At 41.4% G+C, this 22871-nt stretch overlaps 1 protein-coding gene across 4 annotated transcripts in view; it reads right to left on the bottom strand.

Moving 5' to 3' along the window:
• Positions 1 to 485: 485 nt before the first annotated feature.
• The window catches only part of SYTL5 (synaptotagmin like 5), a 278287-nt gene continuing 255901 nt past the window's right edge, over positions 486 to 22871 (bottom strand). For all 4 annotated transcript variants that reach the window (XM_027963201.3, XM_060408401.1, XM_060408400.1 and 1 more), the window contains 4 exons: positions 17983 to 18091; positions 16326 to 16461; positions 13530 to 13738; positions 486 to 12464 (listed from right to left, as the gene is read on the bottom strand). In XM_027963201.3, the coding sequence (XP_027819002.1) occupies positions 12322 to 12464; positions 13530 to 13738; positions 16326 to 16461; positions 17983 to 18091 (597 nt within the window). In that variant the 3' untranslated portion in view covers positions 486 to 12321. The remainder of the gene's footprint in view (positions 12465 to 13529; positions 13739 to 16325; positions 16462 to 17982; positions 18092 to 22871) is intronic.

The following is a 22871-nucleotide window of genomic DNA, read 5'->3' as shown; positions in this document are numbered from 1 at the left end:
ACTAAGGACATGGGCTTTGGGATCTGAAATGTAGGGTGGGGCCTATTACATACTAGATGGGTTACTTAACCTGAGACTCATGTCTCCAGTTTTGTCCTTTGTCTTTTTTAAACACAGATAATAGGTAATAATTTATAAAGTCCCTGATGTATAGTAGGTGCTCAATAAATGTCACTTCTTTGATCCCTTCTCTTATCACTGCCCAGAGCAAAGGGAATGATGGTGTCAGGGTTCAGCTTTACAAAAAGAAAGGTGAAGAAAAACCAAAATGAGAGATTCAATAGCTAAGCAACAAGAAGAGTTGTTCAACATCATCCGAATCTTAGACACCAGACAGTCATCCAAACTGTGTCTCAATTCAGCAAATGTGCTTTGCTCCAAAGACAAATAAGTATAAAAACAGGAGGACTAGGTGACACACGACACATTTTCAAGTATATGTATCTTCAAGCACCCAGGAATAATTTGTAATAGAACACATGAGCGATATTAGGAAAGTGAATTTAATGAAAAAGATATTACACTTTGCAGCAAGTACAGAGTGGCACAAAGCTTTGGTCTGGGGGACACAATCCATACAGAAGCTTAGAATTAGGCATATTAAGTGTTTAAGCATTGCTACTGATTTTGCACTATACATGGCAAAACAAGTAAATAGGAACAATCATTTATAGCCAATAATAAAACCAAGAAAACCAGCAAAATAAATGCAGACCTCCCATCTTCTCCAGGTAATTTTTTTAATGTTTGAGAAATTTTAAAGAAATTTTACATGTTTAAGAAACAATAATTCTTAAATCTTCCATCCTTTTCCCTCTCTCCTTAAAACCAACGATACTGTATTGTGCACTTAAAAATTTGTTAAGAGGGTACATCTCCCATTAAGTGTTCTTACCACAGTCGAAAAAAAGAAATCAATGAGTTATTAAGCCACAAAATACACGGAGGAACTTCAATGCATATTGATAAGTGAAAGAAGCAAGTTGGAAAAGGCTATATACTGTATAATTGATTCCAACTATATAACATTTTGGAAAAAGGCAAAACTATAGAGACAGTAACAAAGACCAGTGGTTGTTAGGGGTTGGAGTGCAGGGGATTTTTAGAGCAGCAAAAAGATTCTATATGAGAATGTAGTTGTGGATACATGATATCAAGCATTTGTTAAAACCCATACCACTGTAAAACACCAAGAGTGAGCCCAAATGTAAACTATGGACTTCAATGAACAATAACACACCAATGTTGGTTAATCAATTGTATCAATGTATCACACCATCACCACACCAACAGAAGATGTTAATTACAGGTGAAACTTGCAGGGGGAGGGGAATGGTAGTATATGGCAACTCTGTACTTTCTGTTTAATTTTTCTGCAAACCTAATACTTCTTTAATTTCTTAAAGTCTAATAGTTTAAAAACAAAGAGATCAACTTTCTAGCAAAGCCAGAGCTTAGGAGAGTAAATTGGCAGACAAAGTAGCTGCATGCTAGGGACAAGGCAGATACAGGTGACCCAGTCCTTGGCAGAGTTTGGAAAATTTCCACCCTTACTTCCTCCCAAGGAGAGCTGCCATTCCAATGTCCCAGGAACCCAGCAATCCTCAGGTGTTCTTAGGGTATTGCAAGTGCATCTTCCCTCTCCAGTCCACTAAACGCTTGGATTCATCTTCAGGCCCAGAGAAAAACAGCCTGCCTGTGACAACCACACTCAATCCAGCAACAGGGACCTAGTGCATTCAGAGTTGGGCCAGTTCTTGCCCTGATAATGTGGTGTCCGTCTCTGAGGCTCTTTAAATATTTATATTGATACAACATTTATTTTGAGAAATGCTGCCTAGTGGAAGGGATAAAGGAAATGTCCAAAGGAGGCCACCCTTCTCCCCCTTTCCCTGTCCTTAGCGATTCATGCCTGGCCCAAGTTACATACTCCATTCAGGAAAACAGAAGCCCAGTCTCTAATCAAACCTGTCATTCATCAACCATGAATTGGTGTTCAGGCATGGGGTCCCTGCCTCACTTCTCTACTCAAGAAGACAGTATTTCTTGCTAATACCATAGTCTTTCCAGGAGGAGTTCCCCATCTCATTATACTTCCGCAGGGCTGTTTAGTAGCCCTTGCATTCTGATTCCTTAGGAAGCAGTCAGGGTAACTCCTCCTCCCCCAACCTGGCTTTGTGCATTCAGATGCTTTGCCAACAAATGACTGTAACAGAGCTGGTTTCAGAGGTGATAGAAAAGACCTGAAAATTACTAATAACATTTCCATTAATCCAAAAACATTAAGGACATCTCCCATCTTCGGAGCTACACCCCATCTGTCAGAGGCACAATGTAAGATGATACTTAGGAATTAAGAAGGACAAATTAATTAAGGGTAATAAAGAAGGTCAAAAGCAAGAAGATTCAGAAAAGTCTAAACATTTCTTTCTTCATAGCAACTGAAAACCAACGAACTCCCTTCAAGACATCAATTTATGAATAATGAATATTGGAAAGGATGGAAAAGCAAATATATTCCTGATAGGCAATCACTCTAACTACAGTTCAAACATAAATGATTGACATAAACTGTTTTGTAAGGGAATGGCTCCCTTCCCTGTTTTCAAATGGGAAAGATTTTAAAAGATTTTACTGGTAGAATGGGCAGGGGTGGGAGAGAGGCTGAAGAAGGGATATGAGTGAGTATACATATGGCCAATTCATGTTATTGTCCAGCAGAAGTTAATGCAACATGGTAAAGCAATTATATCCCAATTTTAAAAATCCATAAATAAATAAATAAAACATTTTTACTGTTGGGACCCATCAGTTTCCATAGATTTGCACAAACAAGTTTCATCTTTCTGAAGACAAAATGAACCTCTGGCTAAGTAGAAAATCATACTTGGAAGGAGCAATTAGATTCCTTCCCCCAGAGTAAGCAGACAAAGACAATAAAAGGGTAAAAGTATTTTGACTCAAGTTCATATCTAGTTCTCTGCCCTTCTATAGACATTTTTTTCCTTAGCAAATGCCAATGATTTTAACTTTTGCTTTAACTATTATACCGAAATATTTTACTTGCTTGTTGTATTAATTTCTGCCTCAATCAGAGACAAAGGAAAACAAAATAAGAGACATTTATCCTTCTTTGCTGAAATACTGGAAAGAAAAACATGATCTACTCCCTATAGGTGTATTTTGTCACTTATAGACAATACTAACTATATATTCTATCTCCTTTTTCCAAGTATGAAAGGAACCCTCTGCCGGTATAAGTCAATAAATTCTAATGCGGTAAATGAGAAAGAAGTACTAATCTTTGAAACACCATGCATTCCTCATAATGACCACAGCATTTGTATTTCTATGGAATTTGTTTTGACAGAATGGTAAATTTCCTTCTGTAGATAAAAAGTGAGATTCTGAACAACCCTGTGAGGAAGGCAGGTTTGATCTCCCTGACATAGGAGATAAGTGATGGGCCATAGTAAGAAATGGTCATTACAATGAAAATGTTAAGGAAAAGGGTGGAAAGATAGTTTGTTTACGGATTCTACAAACTCTTAACAAAAAGCTGACAAGTCTCTCTTTCCATCAAATGGAACACTTTTGCAAAAATTACTATCTAATCAGATGAAGTAGGAAATGCCACAATGGATGATACAACAAAGTAAGGAGTTTTTTGGGTATTTTTTGTATTATTGCTATACACTGGAGACTACTTCATTATAGAATGATTAAGACCTAGCTAAACACCCAGGAAAAGAAGGGCTTAAGAGATTATGAACCACAGATTGCTATCTCTCAGTTCAGTTCAGTTGCTCAGTAGTGTCCGACTCTGTGACCCCATGAATCGCAGCACACCAGGCCTCCCTGTCCATCACCAACTCCCGGAGTTCACTCAAACTCATGTGCATCAAGTCGGTGATGCCATCCAGCCATCTCATCCTCTGTCGTCCCCTTCTCCTCTTGCCCTCAATCCCTCCCAGCATCAGGGTCCTTTCCAATGAGTCAATTTCCTGCATGAGGTGGCCAAAGTATTGGAGCTTCAGCCTCAGCATCAGTCCTTCCAATGAACACCCAGGACTGATCTCCTTTAGGATGGACTGGTTGGATCTCCTTGCAGTCCAAGGGACTCTCAAGAGTCTTCTCCAATACCACAGTTCAAAACCATCAATTCTTCGGCCCTCAGCTTTCTTCACAGTCCAACTCTCACATCCATACATGACCACTGGAAAAACCATAGCCTTGACTAGATGGACCTTTGTTGGCAAAGTAATATCTCTGCTTTTCAATATGCTATCTAGGTTAGTCATAACTATCCTTCCAAGAAGTGAGCGTCTTTTAATTTCATGGCTGCAATCACTATCTGCAGTGATTTTGGAGCCCCCAAAAATAAAGTCTGACACTGTTTCTACTGTTTCCCATCTATTTCCCATGAAGTGATGGGACCAGATGCCATGATCTTAGTTTTCTGAATGTTGAGCTTTAAGCCAACTTTTTTACTCTCCTCTTTCACTTTCATCAAGAGGCTTTTTAGTTCCTCCTCACTTTCTGCCATAAGGGTGGTGTCATCTGCATATCTGAGGTTATTGATATTTCTCCCAGCAATCTTGATTCCAGCTTGTTGCTATCTCTAGATCACTAATAATGATCTTTTTTTCACAGTGGGTTAGAAGTGGCAAAGCATATTTACCTATATTATCTCATTTGATATCTTCAATTTCTCCAAAGCAGCCCAATTATCCCTATTTTCCAGGCAACTAGATCAAGGCCTAGATTGGATAACGAACTTGACTGAGGTTATACAGTTGGTATGTAGTCAAGACTTGAGCTTCTGTCAATGTGAGTTCAAGTTCAGGCTCCTTCCATCTCACCATGGTTGGCTCACAATGAATAACATTCAGGTTAATCAAATCCAATGTGTTATCATGATGCAGAGTGGGTGCAAATAATATAGCTAATGTAATTTCTCCTCAAATACAATCTTCCTCAAACTGTGATCCGTTTGTATTAGAATCACCCAAGAAGCTTGATAAAAAATGATGGAATTTCATGGAGATTTTGTTCAGTAGGCTTTGAGCAATGCTCTGGAATCAGTGTATTACATTCATACCCCATATTCAGATAATCCTGTGGAATCCTTGATATGGCCCAATTTCCATGGCTCTTGCTCAAGCCTTGCAAGATCCAATGTTTGCTATAATGGTGCCTATATAAACTTCCTCATTCTTTTTTTTTTTTTTTCATTAACTTCAGAGGTCATAAATATACCATTGTGGGAGGAAATCTTTTCTGCCAACTTCTAAAAGCAATGCTCAGTTTCATGTGAAGTATCTACATGGAAGAAAAACACTGATCACAGCCCAAAATGCCATCATAGTTCACTCTGAGTTGCTTCTGGGACTTGATATCCTGATCCAGTTTGCTTCTAAGAGTGGGCTTTACCCTTATTTTTTCCACAGCTATCTCTTCCCCTGCCAAATAGAAACCCTGGAGTAGTAGATGCTGCTGCTGCTAATATTACTGTCAATATGGTGGGCTCGATTCACCCATTAGTTAAGTACTTAGAAATGATTTATCATATATTTAAGCTTTTTCTAAGGCAAAGGAAATCAAAATAAAAAGTCCCATCAAAATATCTTTGTGGCTGGTGCTTTTGTGAACTGGAAAATCCATATCCTGATGATTCCAATAACATTAACAACAAACAGCAAACTGAAAGCTGATATACTGGTATACACACCTTCCATGTGTTCTGTAGGTGCTATTTACGAATGGAACGGTTGAAATCAGGCTTGTAAGCTTGCCAAGGTCTCTTTATAACTTGTCTGATTCAACTAAGAAAAAAATTGAGGGCTGCTTGAAATAAGGAGTAGGATCCTCCAGGTAAGGCCATGGTCTCCTCTTCTGAGAAGCTGAGATGCTAGGCTGGAGAGAACACTCTGTGCTTTATCTATGCCAAGAGAAGCTGAAATGTGCTGTCTAGGATTGAACTAAAGTACTTATAGTGCTGTGCTGTGCTCAGTCACTTCAGTAATATCTGACTCTTTGTGACCCTATAGACTGTAGCCTGCCAGGCTCCTCTGTCAATGGGATTCTCTAGGCAAGAAGAAAGGTTGCTTTTAAAAGACCAATCAGAGTCAGATATTTTTCTTGATCTATGTGGATCCCAGTTCCCTGTAACAGTGATCTCTAAAGATACCTATATTCTAACATTTTTTTTTACTGTTTTTTCACTTTCACTTAATCCACAAATATTTTATTACCTGCTCTTAACTAAGCATGGGGGATGCAGCTATGAAATAATATGAATACCATCTCTCTCTGCCCCTCTGAATCTTATATTCTTGGGATGTGGTGGGAAGGGAATTGACACAGGCATGATAGGACTCATTACATGAATAATTTATTAAAATTCTGATGTATGTAGTGAAGGGGAAAGAGAGGCAGGTGACCTAGTCAGGCAGAGGGGCATCAGGAGAGATTTCCCTGAGCAGGTAACATTTTAGACCTGGATGATGAATGGAAATCAGGTCAATAAAGAGAAGGAGCAAGAAGATTCCATTGCAAAGGCTGTGAGAGAGACTAGAGGCTGGCACAATTGAAAAGTAGAGAAATGCATCGTGTGGCTAAAAGGGGAGAAAGGAAGGAGGCATGGTGTGGGGTGAGCTGGAGGCAGCAATCATCTAATACAGGGCCTGGCAGGCAATGAGCAGGAATTTGGATTTTATTCACAGGGCAATGGAAAGCCACAGAAGGTTTTAAAGGATGATCAGATTTGCAATTTTTAAACGATCATCACCGACTCAGTGGACATGAGTCTGAGTAAACTCCGGGAGTTGGTGATGGACAGGGAGGCCTGGCATGCTGCCATCCATGGGGTCACAAAGAGTTAGACAAGACTAAGTGACTGAACTGAACTGAACTGAACTGAGGACAGACATATAGCCAATGATGTGTAAGTATAGCCTACTGGTAGAAGTTGAATTTAGGTGGTGGGTATAAGGGTGTTCACTATAAAATCATTTCAACTTTCCCATATGTTTAAACATTTTAAATTAACATGCTGGGAAAATCTGGCCACTGTGTGGAGGGTAGATTGAAGGAGGGCAAGAGTGGCTACCAAAATAGCAGTTAGGAGATTTGTAACAATTACAGAGAGGGGTCAGTTCAGTTCAGTTCAGTTGCTCACTCGTGTCCGACTCTTTGTGACCCCATGAATCGCAGCACGCCAGGCCTCCCTGCCCATCACCAACTCCCGGAGTTCACTCAGACTCACGTCCATCGAGTCAGTGATGCCATCCAGCCATCTCATCCTCTGTCGTCCCCTTCTTCTCCTGCCCCCATTCCCTCCCAGCATCAAAGTCTTTTCCAATGAGGGTAATGGTGGCTTATACCTAGGTGGTGGCATGGAGATGGTGAGAATTGGATAGGTTTTTGAGATCTTCAGGAGATATAATCAATACGATTTCCTGATTAATTTTGCCTCAGGGTAAGGAAGAAGCATAAATCAAAAATCACTAATTTGGAAAGATATATATACCCAATGTTCACAGCACCAGTATTTACAATAGCCAAGGTATGGATGCCACCTAGATGCCCATCAACAGAGGAATGGGTAAAAACGACATGGTGCATATATACAATGAAATATTACTCAATCGTAGTAAAGAGTGAAATAATGCCATGTGCAGCAACATGGATGCCCTTGTAGGGCATTATGCTAAATGAGATAAGTCAGAGAAAGACAAATACTGTATGCTATCACTTGTATGTGGAATCTAAAAAATACAACAAACTAGTGAATATAATAAAACAGAGGGGCTTCCCTGACGGTTCAGAGGTTAAGAATCTGCCTTGCAAAGCAGGGGACACTGGTTTAATTACTGGTCCAGAAAGATTCCACATACTTCAGAGCAGCTAAGCCCATGGACCACAACTACTGAGCTAGCTCTCTAGAGCCTTCGAGCCACAACTACTGAAGCTGGGGTGTCTAGAGCCCAGGCGTCACAAGAGAAGCCACAGCAATAAGAAAACCCCACACACTACAACTGTACAGAGTAGCCCTTGCTCGCCATAACTAGAGAAAAGCTTATGCACAGCAACAAAGACCCAAAGCAGCCAAAAATTAAAAAACAAAAGAAATTCACAGTTACAGAGGACTAGCGGTTACTAGCGGGGAGAAGTGTAGGGGGAGGCGCAAGATATGTGAGTGAGTTAGTGAAGTCGCTCAGTCCTGTCCGACTCTTTGTGACCCCATGGACTGCAGCCTGCCAGGCTCCTCCGTCCATGGGATTTTCCAGGAAAGAATACTGGAGTGGGTTGCCATTTCCTTCTCCAAAAATATGTAAAAGGAGGTACAAATTACTAGGTATAAAATAAATAAGTTATAAGGATACAGCACATGGAATATGGTCACTATTTTATAATAAGTTTACATGGAATATAATCTATAAAAATATCAAATTACTATGTTGTATAGCTAAAACTAATATTGTACGTCTGCTACAGGTCAATGAACAGAAAAGGTCACTACCCAGTGTCTAGTTAGTATAACCTGGTGGATGATGGGACAAGGTACTGAGACAGAATATAGCGGAGCAGAAAGATATAGGTGTAAGAAAAAGGGTGGAATAAAGAGTTCATTTTTCACTATGTTGAGAGTATGAGCAATCCTGGTGGAGATATCATATAAACTGCTGGATCAGGACCTGGGGCTGAGAGAAAGGGTCTGGGTTGGGGATGCAAATTTGAAGTCATAAGTATAAGTAAAGTAAAGTTGCTCAATTGTGTCCGACTTTTCGAGACTCCATGGACTATAGCCCACCAGGCTTCTTGTTTTCCAGACAGGAATATTGGAGTGGGTTGCCATTTCCTTCTCCAGGGGATCTTCCCCACCCAGGGATTGAACCCAGGTCTCCCGCATTGTAGGCAGATGCTTTACCCTCTGAGCCACCAGGGAAGCAAAAGTGAAAGTGAAGTCACTTAGTCGTGTCCGACTCTTTGCGACCCCATGGACTGTAGCCCACCAGGTTCCTCCGTCCATGGGATTCTCCAGGCAAGAATACTGGAGTGGCATGCCATTTCCTTCTCCAGGGGAATCTTCCTGACCCAGGGATCGAACCCAGGTCTCCCACATTGCAGGCAGATGCTTTAACCTCTGAGCCACCAGGGAAGCCCCAATTAAATCCATCAATGAAGTGAGTGAAGTGAAGTGGCTCAGTCGTGTCTGACTCTTTGCAACACCATGGACTGTAGCCTACCAGGCTCCTCCGCCCGTGGGATTTTCCAGGCAAGAGTACTGGAGTGGGCTGCCATTTCCCTTCTCCAGGGGATACTCCCAACCCAGGGATCGAACCCAGGTCTCCCACATTGCAGATAGATGCTTTACCACCTGAGCCACCAGGGAAGCTGGTCATAAAACAATGAGGATACCATCCATGGTAATACCTGAGGATGGATAAAGTGAGGAGGAAAGAGAGAACAAGCATCAAAGAATCCAATGTTTAGAGGGACTTCCCTGGTGGTCCAGTGTTTAAGAATCCACCTTTCACTGCAGGGGATGCAGGTTCAACTTCTGGTAAGGGAAGTAAGATCTCACATGCCGTGGGGCAAGTAAGCCTGCCTGCCACAACTAGAGAGCCTGCGTGCTCCAGAGAATAAGAGAAACCCACGCTCTGCAACTAGAGAAAGCCCCTGTGGAAGGGGCAATGAGGAAGACACAGCACAGCCAAAAAAAAAAAAAAAAAGAATCCAAAGCTAAGCATTTTACAATCCTTAACAGACAAGGAAAGGGAACAATTAATGAAATAGAAAAATTAGGCATGAATGGTATTAGAGAAGGCCTCTATTGAAGGGCTTTTGGATGTTTTCCAATCTTTTCCAAGAAATATCCTTGTATGTACTCATTTTTAACATATTTATCAATCTCTGTAGGATAAATAACCAAAAGCAGAGTTGATATGTAATATACAGATCTCATTTTGAATTTAAAAGTGTTTACTCTGGAAAAAAAATTGCTTCAAAAAGCCACCAAACATAGATAGCTTAATTAACCATATTAAATGTGGTATTTGATAAGAATGGTTAAATAAATTTAATATACCCCTATAATGTAGTACACTGTAGCCATATAAAAAGAAAGAGACTGTCAATATATTCTGATATGGAAGAGGAAAGGGTAAGACTTGCTTTTCACAATTTTGAACTATTTTAATTTTGTGCCATTCACATGTATCATTTATATTAAAAATCTTTTTTGTACCTCTACGCTATACTTAACAAAAAGTAACCTAAAAGATCAACTTGCCTTTTATTTCTGAGAGTCACACCAACAGGATTCTGATGGACTTCAGCATACCTGGGCCTTACATTATGGAAACACCCAGTTAGATGTTGGATTTTATGAAATCATAATACTCTTACAATTGCTCTAACTGTGGCAAAGGTCCGAATACATGAAATTCATGCTCATCTGGAGTTCAAGATATTTTGGAATTAATTTTGCCACTTTCATTATTAGTGAATAAATCTAACTCAGTCTGTCTACTTTAGAAATGTCTCCAGGCTTACCCTCTCACTTCCCCTAAAAATGTCATTGAGGATATACTGAGCCATGTCAAGTCTGAAGACATTTATTCTTCCAATATAGGAAGTAGTGATGATCATACAGTTTTTGTTTTCTGTTTTTAAGAAGGGCAACATAGAGATACAGGTGTGAGTTTTAAAAATTGTATCATATGCACTAAGCTACACTTAACTAATAACTTCCATTTCCTAGAACTGGATAGCCTATTTTTGAATAACAGTCAATATGGATTGCTATTCACCTTACTAAGAATAATGATAAATATATTCTTAAATCTGTTTTCAAAATTCAAAAAGAAATTTCGAATATGGAAGAATTAGCTACCTGAAGATGATTCTAGCTTTCCTACTACTAAAATTCAGTATCCACCCTTTTAAGGAATTTTACATGAATTCAAGTGAAAAAATGAGCTGAGAGGCTAGAATATGACTCCAGAAGAAGACTGTGTCAAGTATATTCATATACAAACATTCAGACTTGACTCCACCTCCCGCCATCTATGTGCTCTTGCCCATCACGATTAGCATAGGATCATGCCGAGTGGAAGACCACAGTCGACAGAACACTGGCTTAGAAGTTACACCCTGTATTTAAGTCCAGATACACTCACAGATTTTATATGATCTTAGGCAAGTCATCTTTGCTCTATGGGCTTCAGATTTTGGACTGTGCAAAATGAGGAACAGGTCCAAGGTCCCTTGTCAGCATTAACTCCCTCTGCATCTAAGTTTGGTGGCTAAAGCCTCTGCATTTCCAAGTGACAGAGGTGGGATGGAACTATTGGCCACAATCCTTCATCTCTTCCAGCACCCTCACTCTTGCCATGGCTTCAGTGTGAGCAGAGTATATTTCCCTACCTCTTGATTTGGGGCTTGGCCATGTGACTTCCTTTGAGCAACAGGATATAGCAGATGTAATACAAGTAGGGGCTCAAAAATGTGCATTGCTTCTTATTCCCTTTTAGTTAATGGCTTAGAACATTTTATAAATGTTTACAACACAGCTCTCTCAATAGCTAGGTCATAATTAGGGTGACCCTACATCCCAGTTTTCCCAGGTCAGTCCTGTTTACATCTGATGTCCTGGTGTAATGATTTAGGTCTCTTCGCTCCCCAAAATGGGATGATTTAGAGTATCAATTACACAGTCACCACAAAAATAAAAACCTCAGTTCATCTCGAAAATTCACCCAGCTAATCCACAAGTTAGCTACAACAATAGGACCACCCTCTTTCCCGAGCAACCATGCCCACAGTGCCTTCTTTGGGTCATGGGGATTCCTGGGGTGAGGAAAGGGTAGCCAGTATCCCTTCTTACTCTACAAGAGGCCTACGTTCCAAGTGGTTCCCTTTTCCCTTCAACCTTGAGAAAACCTAAAGTCACTCACAATTAGAAGAAGCTGGGGGACTCCCAATCTCAACTGTAGTTTCAAATAAACACATGCCATTTCCCCTATGCGATAAAGCCCATGAGTTACTGCACAATGTGTTTGTTAACAGGACCATGTGGTATACTTTTTATCATCCAGTCAAAAAAGCCCTAGCCTGTGGACATAGAGAGTACATGCTTTTATAAGACAGCTGGCAAGATCCTAGCTATTCATAACATTGACGTCTCTCCCCTTATGTCCCAATAGGCTCAGGTGAGAAATGGCAAGGAAGCCGACTCCAGGTCGTGAGCCTACCACTGGTAGGAAATAACAACCAGACAGTCCCGGGAGGCCTCACTTTGGAGAGCTGGTACCTTCAGAGCTTGCTCTTCCCCATGCTGGCACGGAGCATGAGGACGCCCTCTACAGGAGTTCCGGGATTGTCCGCCATCTTCTGCCAGAGGCGCTGCTCTTCCCCTTGAGAGTCCATCCAATCCACGTTCTTCCCATGGCTCACACCTAAAGAAGCGAAGGGGGAGCATTATACTTTAGAAGTGAAATGTTTTCATCTTCTGGACTGATACCTATCAACCTCTGCTGACCAGAAAGACCTTCACTGGTTTGTTCTCACCATATCTAATGAGTGATGTTAGCATAGAATACATCCTTTGCAGGCGACATTACTCTCTTCTGCCTAGGTGATGGGGAACAAATTATGATGGCCCTGGGGGCTTGTTTCTTACTCACTTTGGTAGCTTAAGTAGAAAGCTGGCTCATCTCGACTGAGTTAACATGTCAGAAGAACAGGCTGAACTGGGCTCCAAGGCTCTCCCTTTTGAACAAGGCCACTTCTGTGACCTGGGAGTTGTCATTTTAGTGACAGAGACAGCCTTAATCTATACATAAGTAGAGCATCACAGGGGTGGGGGTGTTTTCTCCACAGGAAAGCCGACCCTGTTGCATGCAGACTGTGGCTGGTCTAGTGTTAGGATAATGAAAGTTTGCAGGGCTGCACCTGCTCTGCTGCTAAAACTTTCCCAATTCACTCTGGTATAGCTGTGTCTTGTGGCACCAGTTCTGCGTTTCTGTGACCTGTCTGAACATGAGACATTATTTTTTAGGGAAAAATGGATTTCCTTTCAATTCAACCAGTGTTGAGTAAAGGCTGCAAGCCCTGGACAGCACTGAGAAGAACATGAAGTCAAGTTGGTCTGGGAAGTCCTTTGTGGTGTACTGTCATTGTCAGAAGCGTGTATCACCATGGTGATTGTCTCCTAAGCAAATCCTGAAGTAAGGCCCAAGAAAGCGGTTGAAATTCACTCAGACTAAAGTGTAAATGATATTTTATAAGAGGTCCAAATATAAGCATTATGCACCCCAAACTTCTAGCTGAAGGATACAGAGTTACAGAGTACTATTTTTAACAGTGAACCGAACCTTGGATAAAGGAATAGAGCATCTATAGAAATCTCAAGAGTCAGCTAAGCAGAAATTACAAATACACCTACGACACATTACACCTGTAGGAACCACTCCCCTGCCCCATGCTGAGTCAGACTATCTAAGGGTACCCTAGTCCCTCACCGCTTCCAGAATTCAAACGAACTCCTCCCAGAAAGATGTTGCTGGAAAAGGCCTCCTTGTCCCAGATGGTAAGTTCTAGGCAAACATGCTTTATATCCTGGGGATGCAGGCCACTGAACACAAAAGTATGATTCCACTGAGGGTTCAGACTCTTTTTTATTACCAGAGTTTTGTGCTTGGTGGCTTTGCTATCATCAGGGAGCAGGTAGCTGCAGGAGAAAACACAATCAAGTCATCAGTGAGACAGTGAAGCAGAAAAGGGCATCCTTGCATAGAATATCAATTTCCCATAATTCCTGGTGTGTACATGGGTGTGTGTGTCTGATTATCTTTCCCAGCACCTTATATGCTTACATCTGGGTTGATATAGTAGAATGGTTTATTATCTCTTTTAAGTGGGGGCAAGAGTAGAATGCCCACACTCTCCTTTCTAATCTTGTTGGTCCTTCCCTCATCTTGAAATGAAAATACCTCCTGTGGGAGACACTCTGTAATAATGTCATGCCTCCCATCATCACTGGCTCACCTCTGTGGGGACGTGATGCCAGGATGAACACTTCCTGTCATGCTGACAGGTTCCCACCTTAAGCGCCTGTGTCTCTTGGCTTCTCCAGTTAAGGACTTTGGTGCTCTGTGAGCTGACTCAGCTTACATGCAGGAAACCCTGGATTACTGGGAATTTCATGTCCCTCAGAACAACCCTCAACCACTGAGTTTTAGAAATTGGTGAGGAGACTTCCCTGGCGGTCCAGTGGTTGAGACTCCCTGCTGATATCACATGGGGCACAGATTTATTCATCAAGGAACTAAAATCACACATGTTGTACAGCACAGCTAAAAAATAAATTGAAGTAAAGGAAATTGGTGGATGAATCTCCCAGCTTTCCTGTCCCTTGAAGGGACAATCCTAAGGTATATTTCAAAGAGTTGCTTAACACTTCATTAGTGGAAATGAGCCCCATTTGAACACAGTAGGAACCTGCCTAGTAACATTTTTATCAGCTTCTCTCCCTTCCCTGTCTCATTTTCCTTACTCTGTTTTTGATCATAGTACCTGATGAGTCAGGCACTTTTGGGAAGGAGACTTATGGATATGGAATTAGTACATCAAATTAACATGAACAATACCACAAATGATCTTATAATAAAGATGACACATTATGACACTTGAGATTTCATTTCACGTACCAAATAGATACTGCTTATCTCCCAATATTCATTCTCTCTCCTATTTGTCTCCAAAAAAAGAGAAAGTCCTCATTTTTTCAGTTAGGCACAAGATTGTCCAGAATAAAGACTACATTCCCTAGCCTCCCTTATAGCCCATATAGTCAGGTGACTAAGTTCTGGCCAATGGGATACCTTACCTTTAGTGTTTGTTTCCATACAAAGACTGTTGTTTAAGACACTCTTATGTTGGCTCATGGACCGAGTATTTAAGGTTATATGTTATAGTATTAAATTTTATAGAAGGGACTATTCTTGCTCTCTCATGCTCTTTAAAAAAAAAAAAATATTGAGGTCCTTTTAAAATCAGCTCAATGGTTAACTGTAACTAGGGACAGAATTTACTAGAAAGTTACTGGCCTTAAAAATACATCCTTTATTTTCTCTTCTTTCATACATGTTCAACATGATAAAGTAAAAACTGTTTCAGAAGAATGTCAAGTCATTTGTGCAAGGGCACAATGAGTTCATGAGCAAGGAGCCATCCCCTCATCCCACCAGTGAGCAGGAAGAGGCCTGAATGGGATGGTAGGGCTGGGGAGACACATTTCAATGGCAGGATCCACATAAAACCTTTTTTCTGTGCTTAATCCTACTGTGAGAAAGAGTCAAGGACAGATGGCCGGGAATTCAGGTACACACACTCACCAGCGGGAAAGACCCAGACATCTGGCTTCCCCTTATTATCGCCCTTACCAAAGCTAGAAGTGTAAGCATAAAGGTTTGACTCATTTCCTCATGGAGGAAATTACACTTTTCTAAGGAGGAAGGAGGAGAGGAATGATACTGTCATCTGACAAAGAATTAACCTCACGGCAGGCATCACAGGAATTTTTTTTTTACCTTATGTAGTGTGTGGTACTCTGTGAGAGCAGGGTCCTCATCTTATATTGGGAACTGCAAGACTTAACTGCTTGGAACGTGCATTTATGTGCTTGTCTGTATGGATGAAAAATATCCTTCTGGTGCTAGTTTTTCTGATTATAAGAGAAAAATCTCAAAAAGAAATCAGGAGGGATTTGTCATTTGGGTTACCTCGAATGGGTAAGATGCCCATCAAAAGGGATGTATTCCCTCAAGAAACTGCCCTAGGTTCCACAAAATGGGCACAAATGCCCAAGAGTCCGTCTTGGAGCTTCTCCAAGGCTCTTCCCAGTGGATATCTTGAGGGATGATGCTCTGGCATCCCCACTTTTTACAATTTCCCCCAAGAGAGAAAAATTCCAAAGATCCAATATTTTGGTTGTTGTCACATACTGCCAGCACCAAAAGATAGTAAAGCACAATACAAGAATATTACATATAGAAAGCTAAACCTTTTCCTCCTTTGAGAAATAAATCTCACAGGAAAATTCACCAGGCTTGAGGGTGAGAGTCACGGAAATCCTGAAACACGCTAGAATAAGCAGATCCCTCTCGTGTTTTTTGCAATGTAAGCACCAGCACTCAAGGGGAGCACTTTCCTAGCACACGTTTAGAATAAGAACAAGACAGAAACCTTACCGCCACCCCTGTCTCCTGTTTCATCTCTCACTAAGTATCATTGAAAATGAGCTCAAACCAAATTACCCCTTCACAAAGCTATCAGAAGTGCCTCCTGATTTCACCGCAGTCAAATTCTTTGCCTCTTTGATGAACACTTCTAGGATTCCTCCAGAGACGATAGATGAATCCTTCTTTTTTCCTCGTTTAAAGGTCTTCTTTCCTGCATCAGTCATCAGAGACAAACACAGAGAGATGAAGGGTGGGAGGGAGAGCAGGGAGGGAGGGAGGGAGTTGGGGGAGAGAATGAAAGAAAAAGAGAGAAAGAGAATGAGAGAGGGGGAAGAGAAAAGAAGGGAAGAGAAGAGAGATAGATCATGGGGTCCATTTCAAAACTGACAAAGACTACAAAGATTTATTTGATTTGGTGAGTGAATGAGCTATATACATTACTGTACATGTTTCTATGAATTCACTTGAATGTTTTTTACCCTAATGGAATCTTTCTGGATCTATTTATTGAAAAAAATTAAGAAGTTTAAAAAAAATACTCCCCTAAATCATAAAAAGGAATAAAACAGAAAAGACCCCAAGAGCTGCCTGGGCCACATCCCTGCTCTCCATGAGAAACAGCTACAATGGAAGCCACACACATGTGCCAAGATGCACATAGAGAAAATTCCATAACTCCTGCCTTGGATATTATAGTCAACTCCACGCCTGGCTAGCTCTAAAGGCTAAAGCCCAGGCACAATGACATTTCAGGGTGAGAGAAAACACTCCCCACACCACATTTTTATTCTGATGAAATACTCTCAACTGCTGCCACCACCTTTATTTAACAGTGTTGTAAGCACTTTACAGGAATGAACCTATTTGATTGTTGCAGTATCCCTATGAAGTGAGGAAACTGAGGTCAAGAGATAGGAAATTACTGGCAAAGGGTCACCAAGACAAGGGTGATATGAACAGAAAGATAATGTATGCTGCCTGTAGGAGTTGAGGAAAGAAGGGCAAGAGTGATTTAAATGTGGACTCCATCTGGAATTTTCCTTTGTATTCTGTGTTCCAGGTTAATTTCTTTCTTAAGATGCCCTGAGTAGCTGTGAATTTCGTAAATCCAGACAGCTTCCTACACCTCCCCTCTTAGCAGACCATCCCCCATTTCTGCCCCCTTCCCTGACCCAGGGGAAGATCTATATACCTTAGACCTCCAAGAAACAAGTATCAACATAAAGGTTCATTTCTAATTATGAACTCTGTCCTTTTCTTGTAACAACCCTTTCCCATATATCGCATGTGTGCATGCAAAATCACTTCAGTTGTGTCTCTTTGTGACCCCATGGACTATAGCCTGCTGGGCTCCTCTGTCCATGGGATTCTCCAGGCAAGAATTCTGGAGTGGGTTGCCATTTCCTCTCCAGGGGATCTTCCTGACCCAGGGATCAAACCCATGTCTTGCTTGTCTCCTGCATTGGCCGGGGGGTTCTTTACCACTAGCGCAACCTGGGAAGCCCCATATACAGTATATACTTCTCAACTCTCCGTAAAGGACAGTGATACTTAACCCTTTTCATTTGATGTGAGTTGGCCAAAAAGTTCATTACAGAAGATGTTACGGAAAACGCCAAATGAACTTCTTAGCTAACCCAATAACATAGTCCACCCAATCCGTGCTCCCTACTTCCACACTTCTAGAAACGGAACATCACTGATCAAAGTCAATGATTTTTTTTTTCTCTACCTTGAAATTGTCCTAGTGGAGGCATCAGTTTCTCTTCTGGTGGTATGTAACGTAACATGACTGTCAGCTCTCCTTTGTACTGAAGGCTAATATCAGCAGCACATTCCACCTGGCCAAGAGGAGACAGGTAAAAAGAAAAATTCAGAATGCTTATAATTTTGTAGCCAATGTTTGAATAGACAGTATTTACTAGGTGGCTTAGATGTGACAATTTATTCCTCTTGAATTATGTTGGCACTTGCTGGTTTAAGAGCTGCCTCAGGCATGACAAAAGAGAGGCTGGAAAATTCTATGAAGGCATTTGCATATAAATCCCTTCAGTCCCAGGTGACTGTGTGACCCTATAGACTGAAGTCTGCCAGGCTCCTCTGTCCCTGGGGATTCTCCAAGCAAGAATACTGGAATGGGTTGCCATGCCCTCCTCCAGGGGATCTTCCCAAACTAGGGATTGAACCTGTGTCTCTTAGGTCTCCTGCATTGGCAGATGGGTTCTTTACCACTAGCACCATCTGAGCAGCTCTTTAAACCTTAAAGTAAAAGGAATTTTAGAGGGGAAGTATAACACACATTTGGTGAGTCAACGGACACTGAGCGCCAGTGATGCACTGAGGTCTGAACCGATCACTAAACGTATACAAATATTTTGGGGGAATGAGGTGAAGATAAAGATCTCACTGATAACAGCCCCAGAAGATACTTCTTTCTGTCTTCCCTTGATGTCACAAGGGTTTCCTACCTCCGTGACCAAGAAAGGGAAAGTAGGCATAATGTCTGATTCAAATTGGATTGCTAGCCACCAACTCTGAACAGCTACACTGGTAATTCACATCATTAAAATTCAATGTGGAAAAAGTGGCACACTCCAACATTGCTGGTGCGACTGTAAAATGGCATAGCCTCTCTGGAAAACAGTTTGGCATTTTATTAAAAGATTAAACAATACTTGGGCATTTATCCCAGGAAACTAAAAGAATGTATACATTGAAAAATTCTGTACATACATATTTGCTTCATCTTTATTTGCAGTAGTACAAAACTGGAAAGAAACTGTATGTCCTTCAATAGGTAACTAGTTAAATAAACTGTGGTAAAGCCATACCACAGAGTACTACTCAGTAAGAAAAGGGAATGGCTAGTGATACCTGCAAAAAGTTGGTTGAATCTCTAGAGAATGATGCTGAGTGAAAAAAGTCAGCTTAATAGGATAACATACTATACAGTTTCATTTATATAACATTCTTGAAAAGACAAAATAATAGATACAGAGAACAGATTCAGGGTTGCTAGGGGTTCCCAGGTAGCTCAGATGGTAAAGGATCTGCCTGCAATGCAGGAGATTCAGGTTCAATTGCTAGGTCAGGAAGATCTGCTGGAGAAGGGAATGGCAACCCACTCCAGTCTTCTTGCCTGGAAAATCCCATGGATGGAGGAGCCTGGTGGGCTGCAGCCCATGGGGTCGCAAAGAATCGGACACGACTGAGTGACACAAACAGTTGTTAGGAATAGGAGGGGCAGGAGCGAGGTGGGTGTGGTTATAAAAGACCACGAAGGATCTTTGTGAGGATGGACCTGTTCTGTATCCTGGTTGTAGGGCTGAATACACAAAGCTACAGTGCTACAGTGCCAAGTCACTTCAGTCATGTCCAACCCTTTGCAACCCCATGGACTGTAGCCCACCAGGCTCCTCTGTCCATGGGATTTTCCAGGCAAGAAAACTGGAGTGGGTTACCACACTCTCCTCCAGGGGATCTTCCTGACCCAGGGATCAATCTGTGTCTCTTACACCTCCTGTATTAGCAGGTGGGTTCTTTACCACTAGTGCCACCTGGGAAGCCCAACATAAAGCTACACATGTGGCAAAACTGCATAGAAACTAATATGCATGCAAACAAATGAAAACTGAGGAAATCCGAATAAGACAAGTGGATTATATCAACGTTACCACCTTGGCTGTACCACTGCATTATAGCTTTGTCAGATGTGACCACTGGGGGAAACTGGGTAAAAGGTATATAGGATCTCTCTGTGTTATTTTTCACAATAGCATGTGGATCTACAATCTTCTCAAAATCCAATTTTAAATTTGAAAATTCAGTGTGAGCACATATCTAAAGCCTTTGTTCCGTAGGTTTCCCAATGAGACAACTGAACTTTAGATTTTTCATAAATAGGGTAAGAAAAGTAGAGTACTTCCTCAGACTTTTCTTGAGGGAACTTGACTGCTGAGTAATGATTCAAGGGCTGAGAGCTGCTCTGCTATGAGAGAGGGCAGACTGAAAGAATTCAGAAACCCCCAAATCCACAAGAAAGCCCGAGGCCATTCAAACCTCAGCAAAAAGGACTGAGACTGACAAAAGGAAACCTTGCCGGACTTTCCTTCAGTTCAGTTCAGTTCAGTCGCTCAGTCATGTCCGACTCTTTGCAACCCCATGGACTGCAGCACACCAGGACTCCCTGTCCATCACCAACTCCCGGAGTTTACTCAGACTCGTGCATTGAATCAGTGATGCCATTTAACCATCTCATCCTCTGTCATCCCCTTCTCCTCCAGCCTTCAGTCTTTCCCTGCATCAGGCCCTTTTCCAGTGAGTCAGTTCTTCACATCAGGTGGCCAAAGTATTGGAGTTTCAGCTTCAGCATCATTCCTTCCAATGAATATTCAGGACTGGTTTCCTTTAGGATGGACTGGTTGGATCTCCTTGCAGTCCAAGGGACTCTCAAGAGTCTTCTCCAACACCACAGTTCAAAAGCACCAATTCTTCCATGCTCAACTTTCTTTATGGTCCAACTCTCACATCCATACATGACCACTGGAAAAACCAGAGCTTTGGCTAGATGGACCTTTGTTAGCAAAGTAATATCTCTGCTTTTCAATATGCTGTCTAGGTTGGTCATAACTTTTCTTCCAAGAAGTAAGCGTCTTTTAATTTCATGGCTGCAATCACCATCTGCAGTGATTATGGAGCCCAGAAAAATAAAGTCTGACACTGTTTCCACTGTTTCCCCATCTATTTGCCATGAAGTGATGGGACCAGGTGCCATGATCTTCGTTTTCTGAATGTTGAGCTTTAAGCCAGCTTTTTCACTCTCCTCTTTCACTTTCATCAAGAGGCTCTTTAGTTCTTCTTCACTTTCTGCCATAAGGGTGGTTTCATCTGCATATCTGAGGTTACTGATATTTCTCCCAGCAATCTTGATTCCAGCTTGTACTTCTTCCAGCCCAGCGTTTCTCATGATGTACTCTGCATATAACATAAATAAGCAGGGTGACAATATACAGCCTTGACGTACTCCTTTTCCTATTTGGAACCAGTCTGTTGTTCCATGTCCAGTTCTAACTGTTGCTTCTTGACCTGAATACAGATTTCTCAGAAGGCAGGTCAGGTGATCTGGTATTCTCATCTCTTGAAGAATTTTCCACAGTTTGCTGTGATCCACACAGTCAAAGACTTTGGCATAGTCAATAAAGCAGAAATAGATGTTTTTCTGGAAGTCTCTTGCTTTTTCCATGATCCAGTGGATGTTGGCAATTTGATCTCTGGTTCCTCTGCCTTTTCTAAATCCAGCTTGAATATCTGGAAGTTCATGGTTCATGTACTGCTGAAGCCTGGCTTGGAGAATTTTGAGCACCACTTTCTTAGTGTGTGAGATGAGTGAAATTATGCAGTAGTTTGAACAATCTTTGGCATTGCCTTTCTTTGGGATTGGAATGAAAACTGACCTTTTCCAGTCCTGTGGCCACTGCTGAGTTTTCCAAATTTGCTGGCATATTGAATGCAGCACTTTCACAGCATCATCTTTTAGGGTTTGAAATAGCTCAACTGGAATTCCATCACCTCCACTAGCTTTGTTCATAGTGTTGCTTCCTAAGGCCCACTTGACTTCTCATTCCAGGATGTCTGGCTCTGGGTGAGTGATCACACCTTTTTGGTGGTGATAAACCTTATTAGTAAGGCTAGGAAAATCATCTGAAGCTTTTATTCAGCTATCTTCCCAGAGGCACAAATGAGATTAGGTGGTGAATCAGACTATCCATTTAACATTTAATCTTATTATTCTAAATCAAGTGCCTTATATGAGGAGTTTTCTTATTGCTTCGATGGTTTCAGGAAAGTTTAGTTTATGTGAAAGTCACAAATGGAAAATTATCATGGATATTATGACAGATAAAAGAGGTCACTGGGTTTGGTTTTCTTTTTGATACTATAGCTAATGAGGGTTGAGATATTTGCCCTTTCTCTTTGGATCTGAGTGGGCTCTGTGACTGCTCTAATTAGTAGAATATGGCAGACGTGACAATGTGCCAGTTTCTGGGCCCAGGTCTTAAGATGAACGGCTTCCATTTCTTCTCTTGAAATGAATATTCTTGGGATTCTCCCTCTGGGAATCCACGATGTGAGGTCCACATCACGTGGAGAAACCGCACATAGGTGCTCTAGTTGGTGGGGTTAGATGAGTTCTTAGCTGGCAACCAACGTCAAGTGTGAGACATCCAACTGGACCAACCAGCCCAGTCAAGCCCTCAGATGACTTCAGCCTCAGTCTACCATCTAGATGCAACCATATGAGAGATCTTAAATAAAATCACCTTGCTGAGCCCAGTCACCCCCCGCCCCCCAGACTCAAGAACAATAATAATAAATGGTTGTTTTAAGCCACTAAGGTTTAGGGCAGTTTTCTATACAACAATAGTTAACCAGTGCAAGCTCTATTTGCTTTCAGCTGAGACCTCTGGGTAGGAAAATGTATTGACAGGGAAAAGTATATGTTCAAGTGTCATATACTCTAGATGTCTATACTATACTATCTATCCTAATAGCATATTTGCAGAGATTGCAGGATGAAAATCACATACAAAAGAGAGTCCAAGGAGGGAGTCATCTTCAACC

This window comes from Ovis aries, chromosome X (genome assembly GCF_016772045.2).
Source record: "Ovis aries strain OAR_USU_Benz2616 breed Rambouillet chromosome X, ARS-UI_Ramb_v3.0, whole genome shotgun sequence".
Lineage (NCBI taxonomy): Eukaryota > Metazoa > Chordata > Mammalia > Artiodactyla > Bovidae > Ovis > Ovis aries.
The sequence above is the reverse complement of the archived record's forward strand: the minus strand, read 5'-3'. Positions and strand labels throughout refer to the sequence as shown.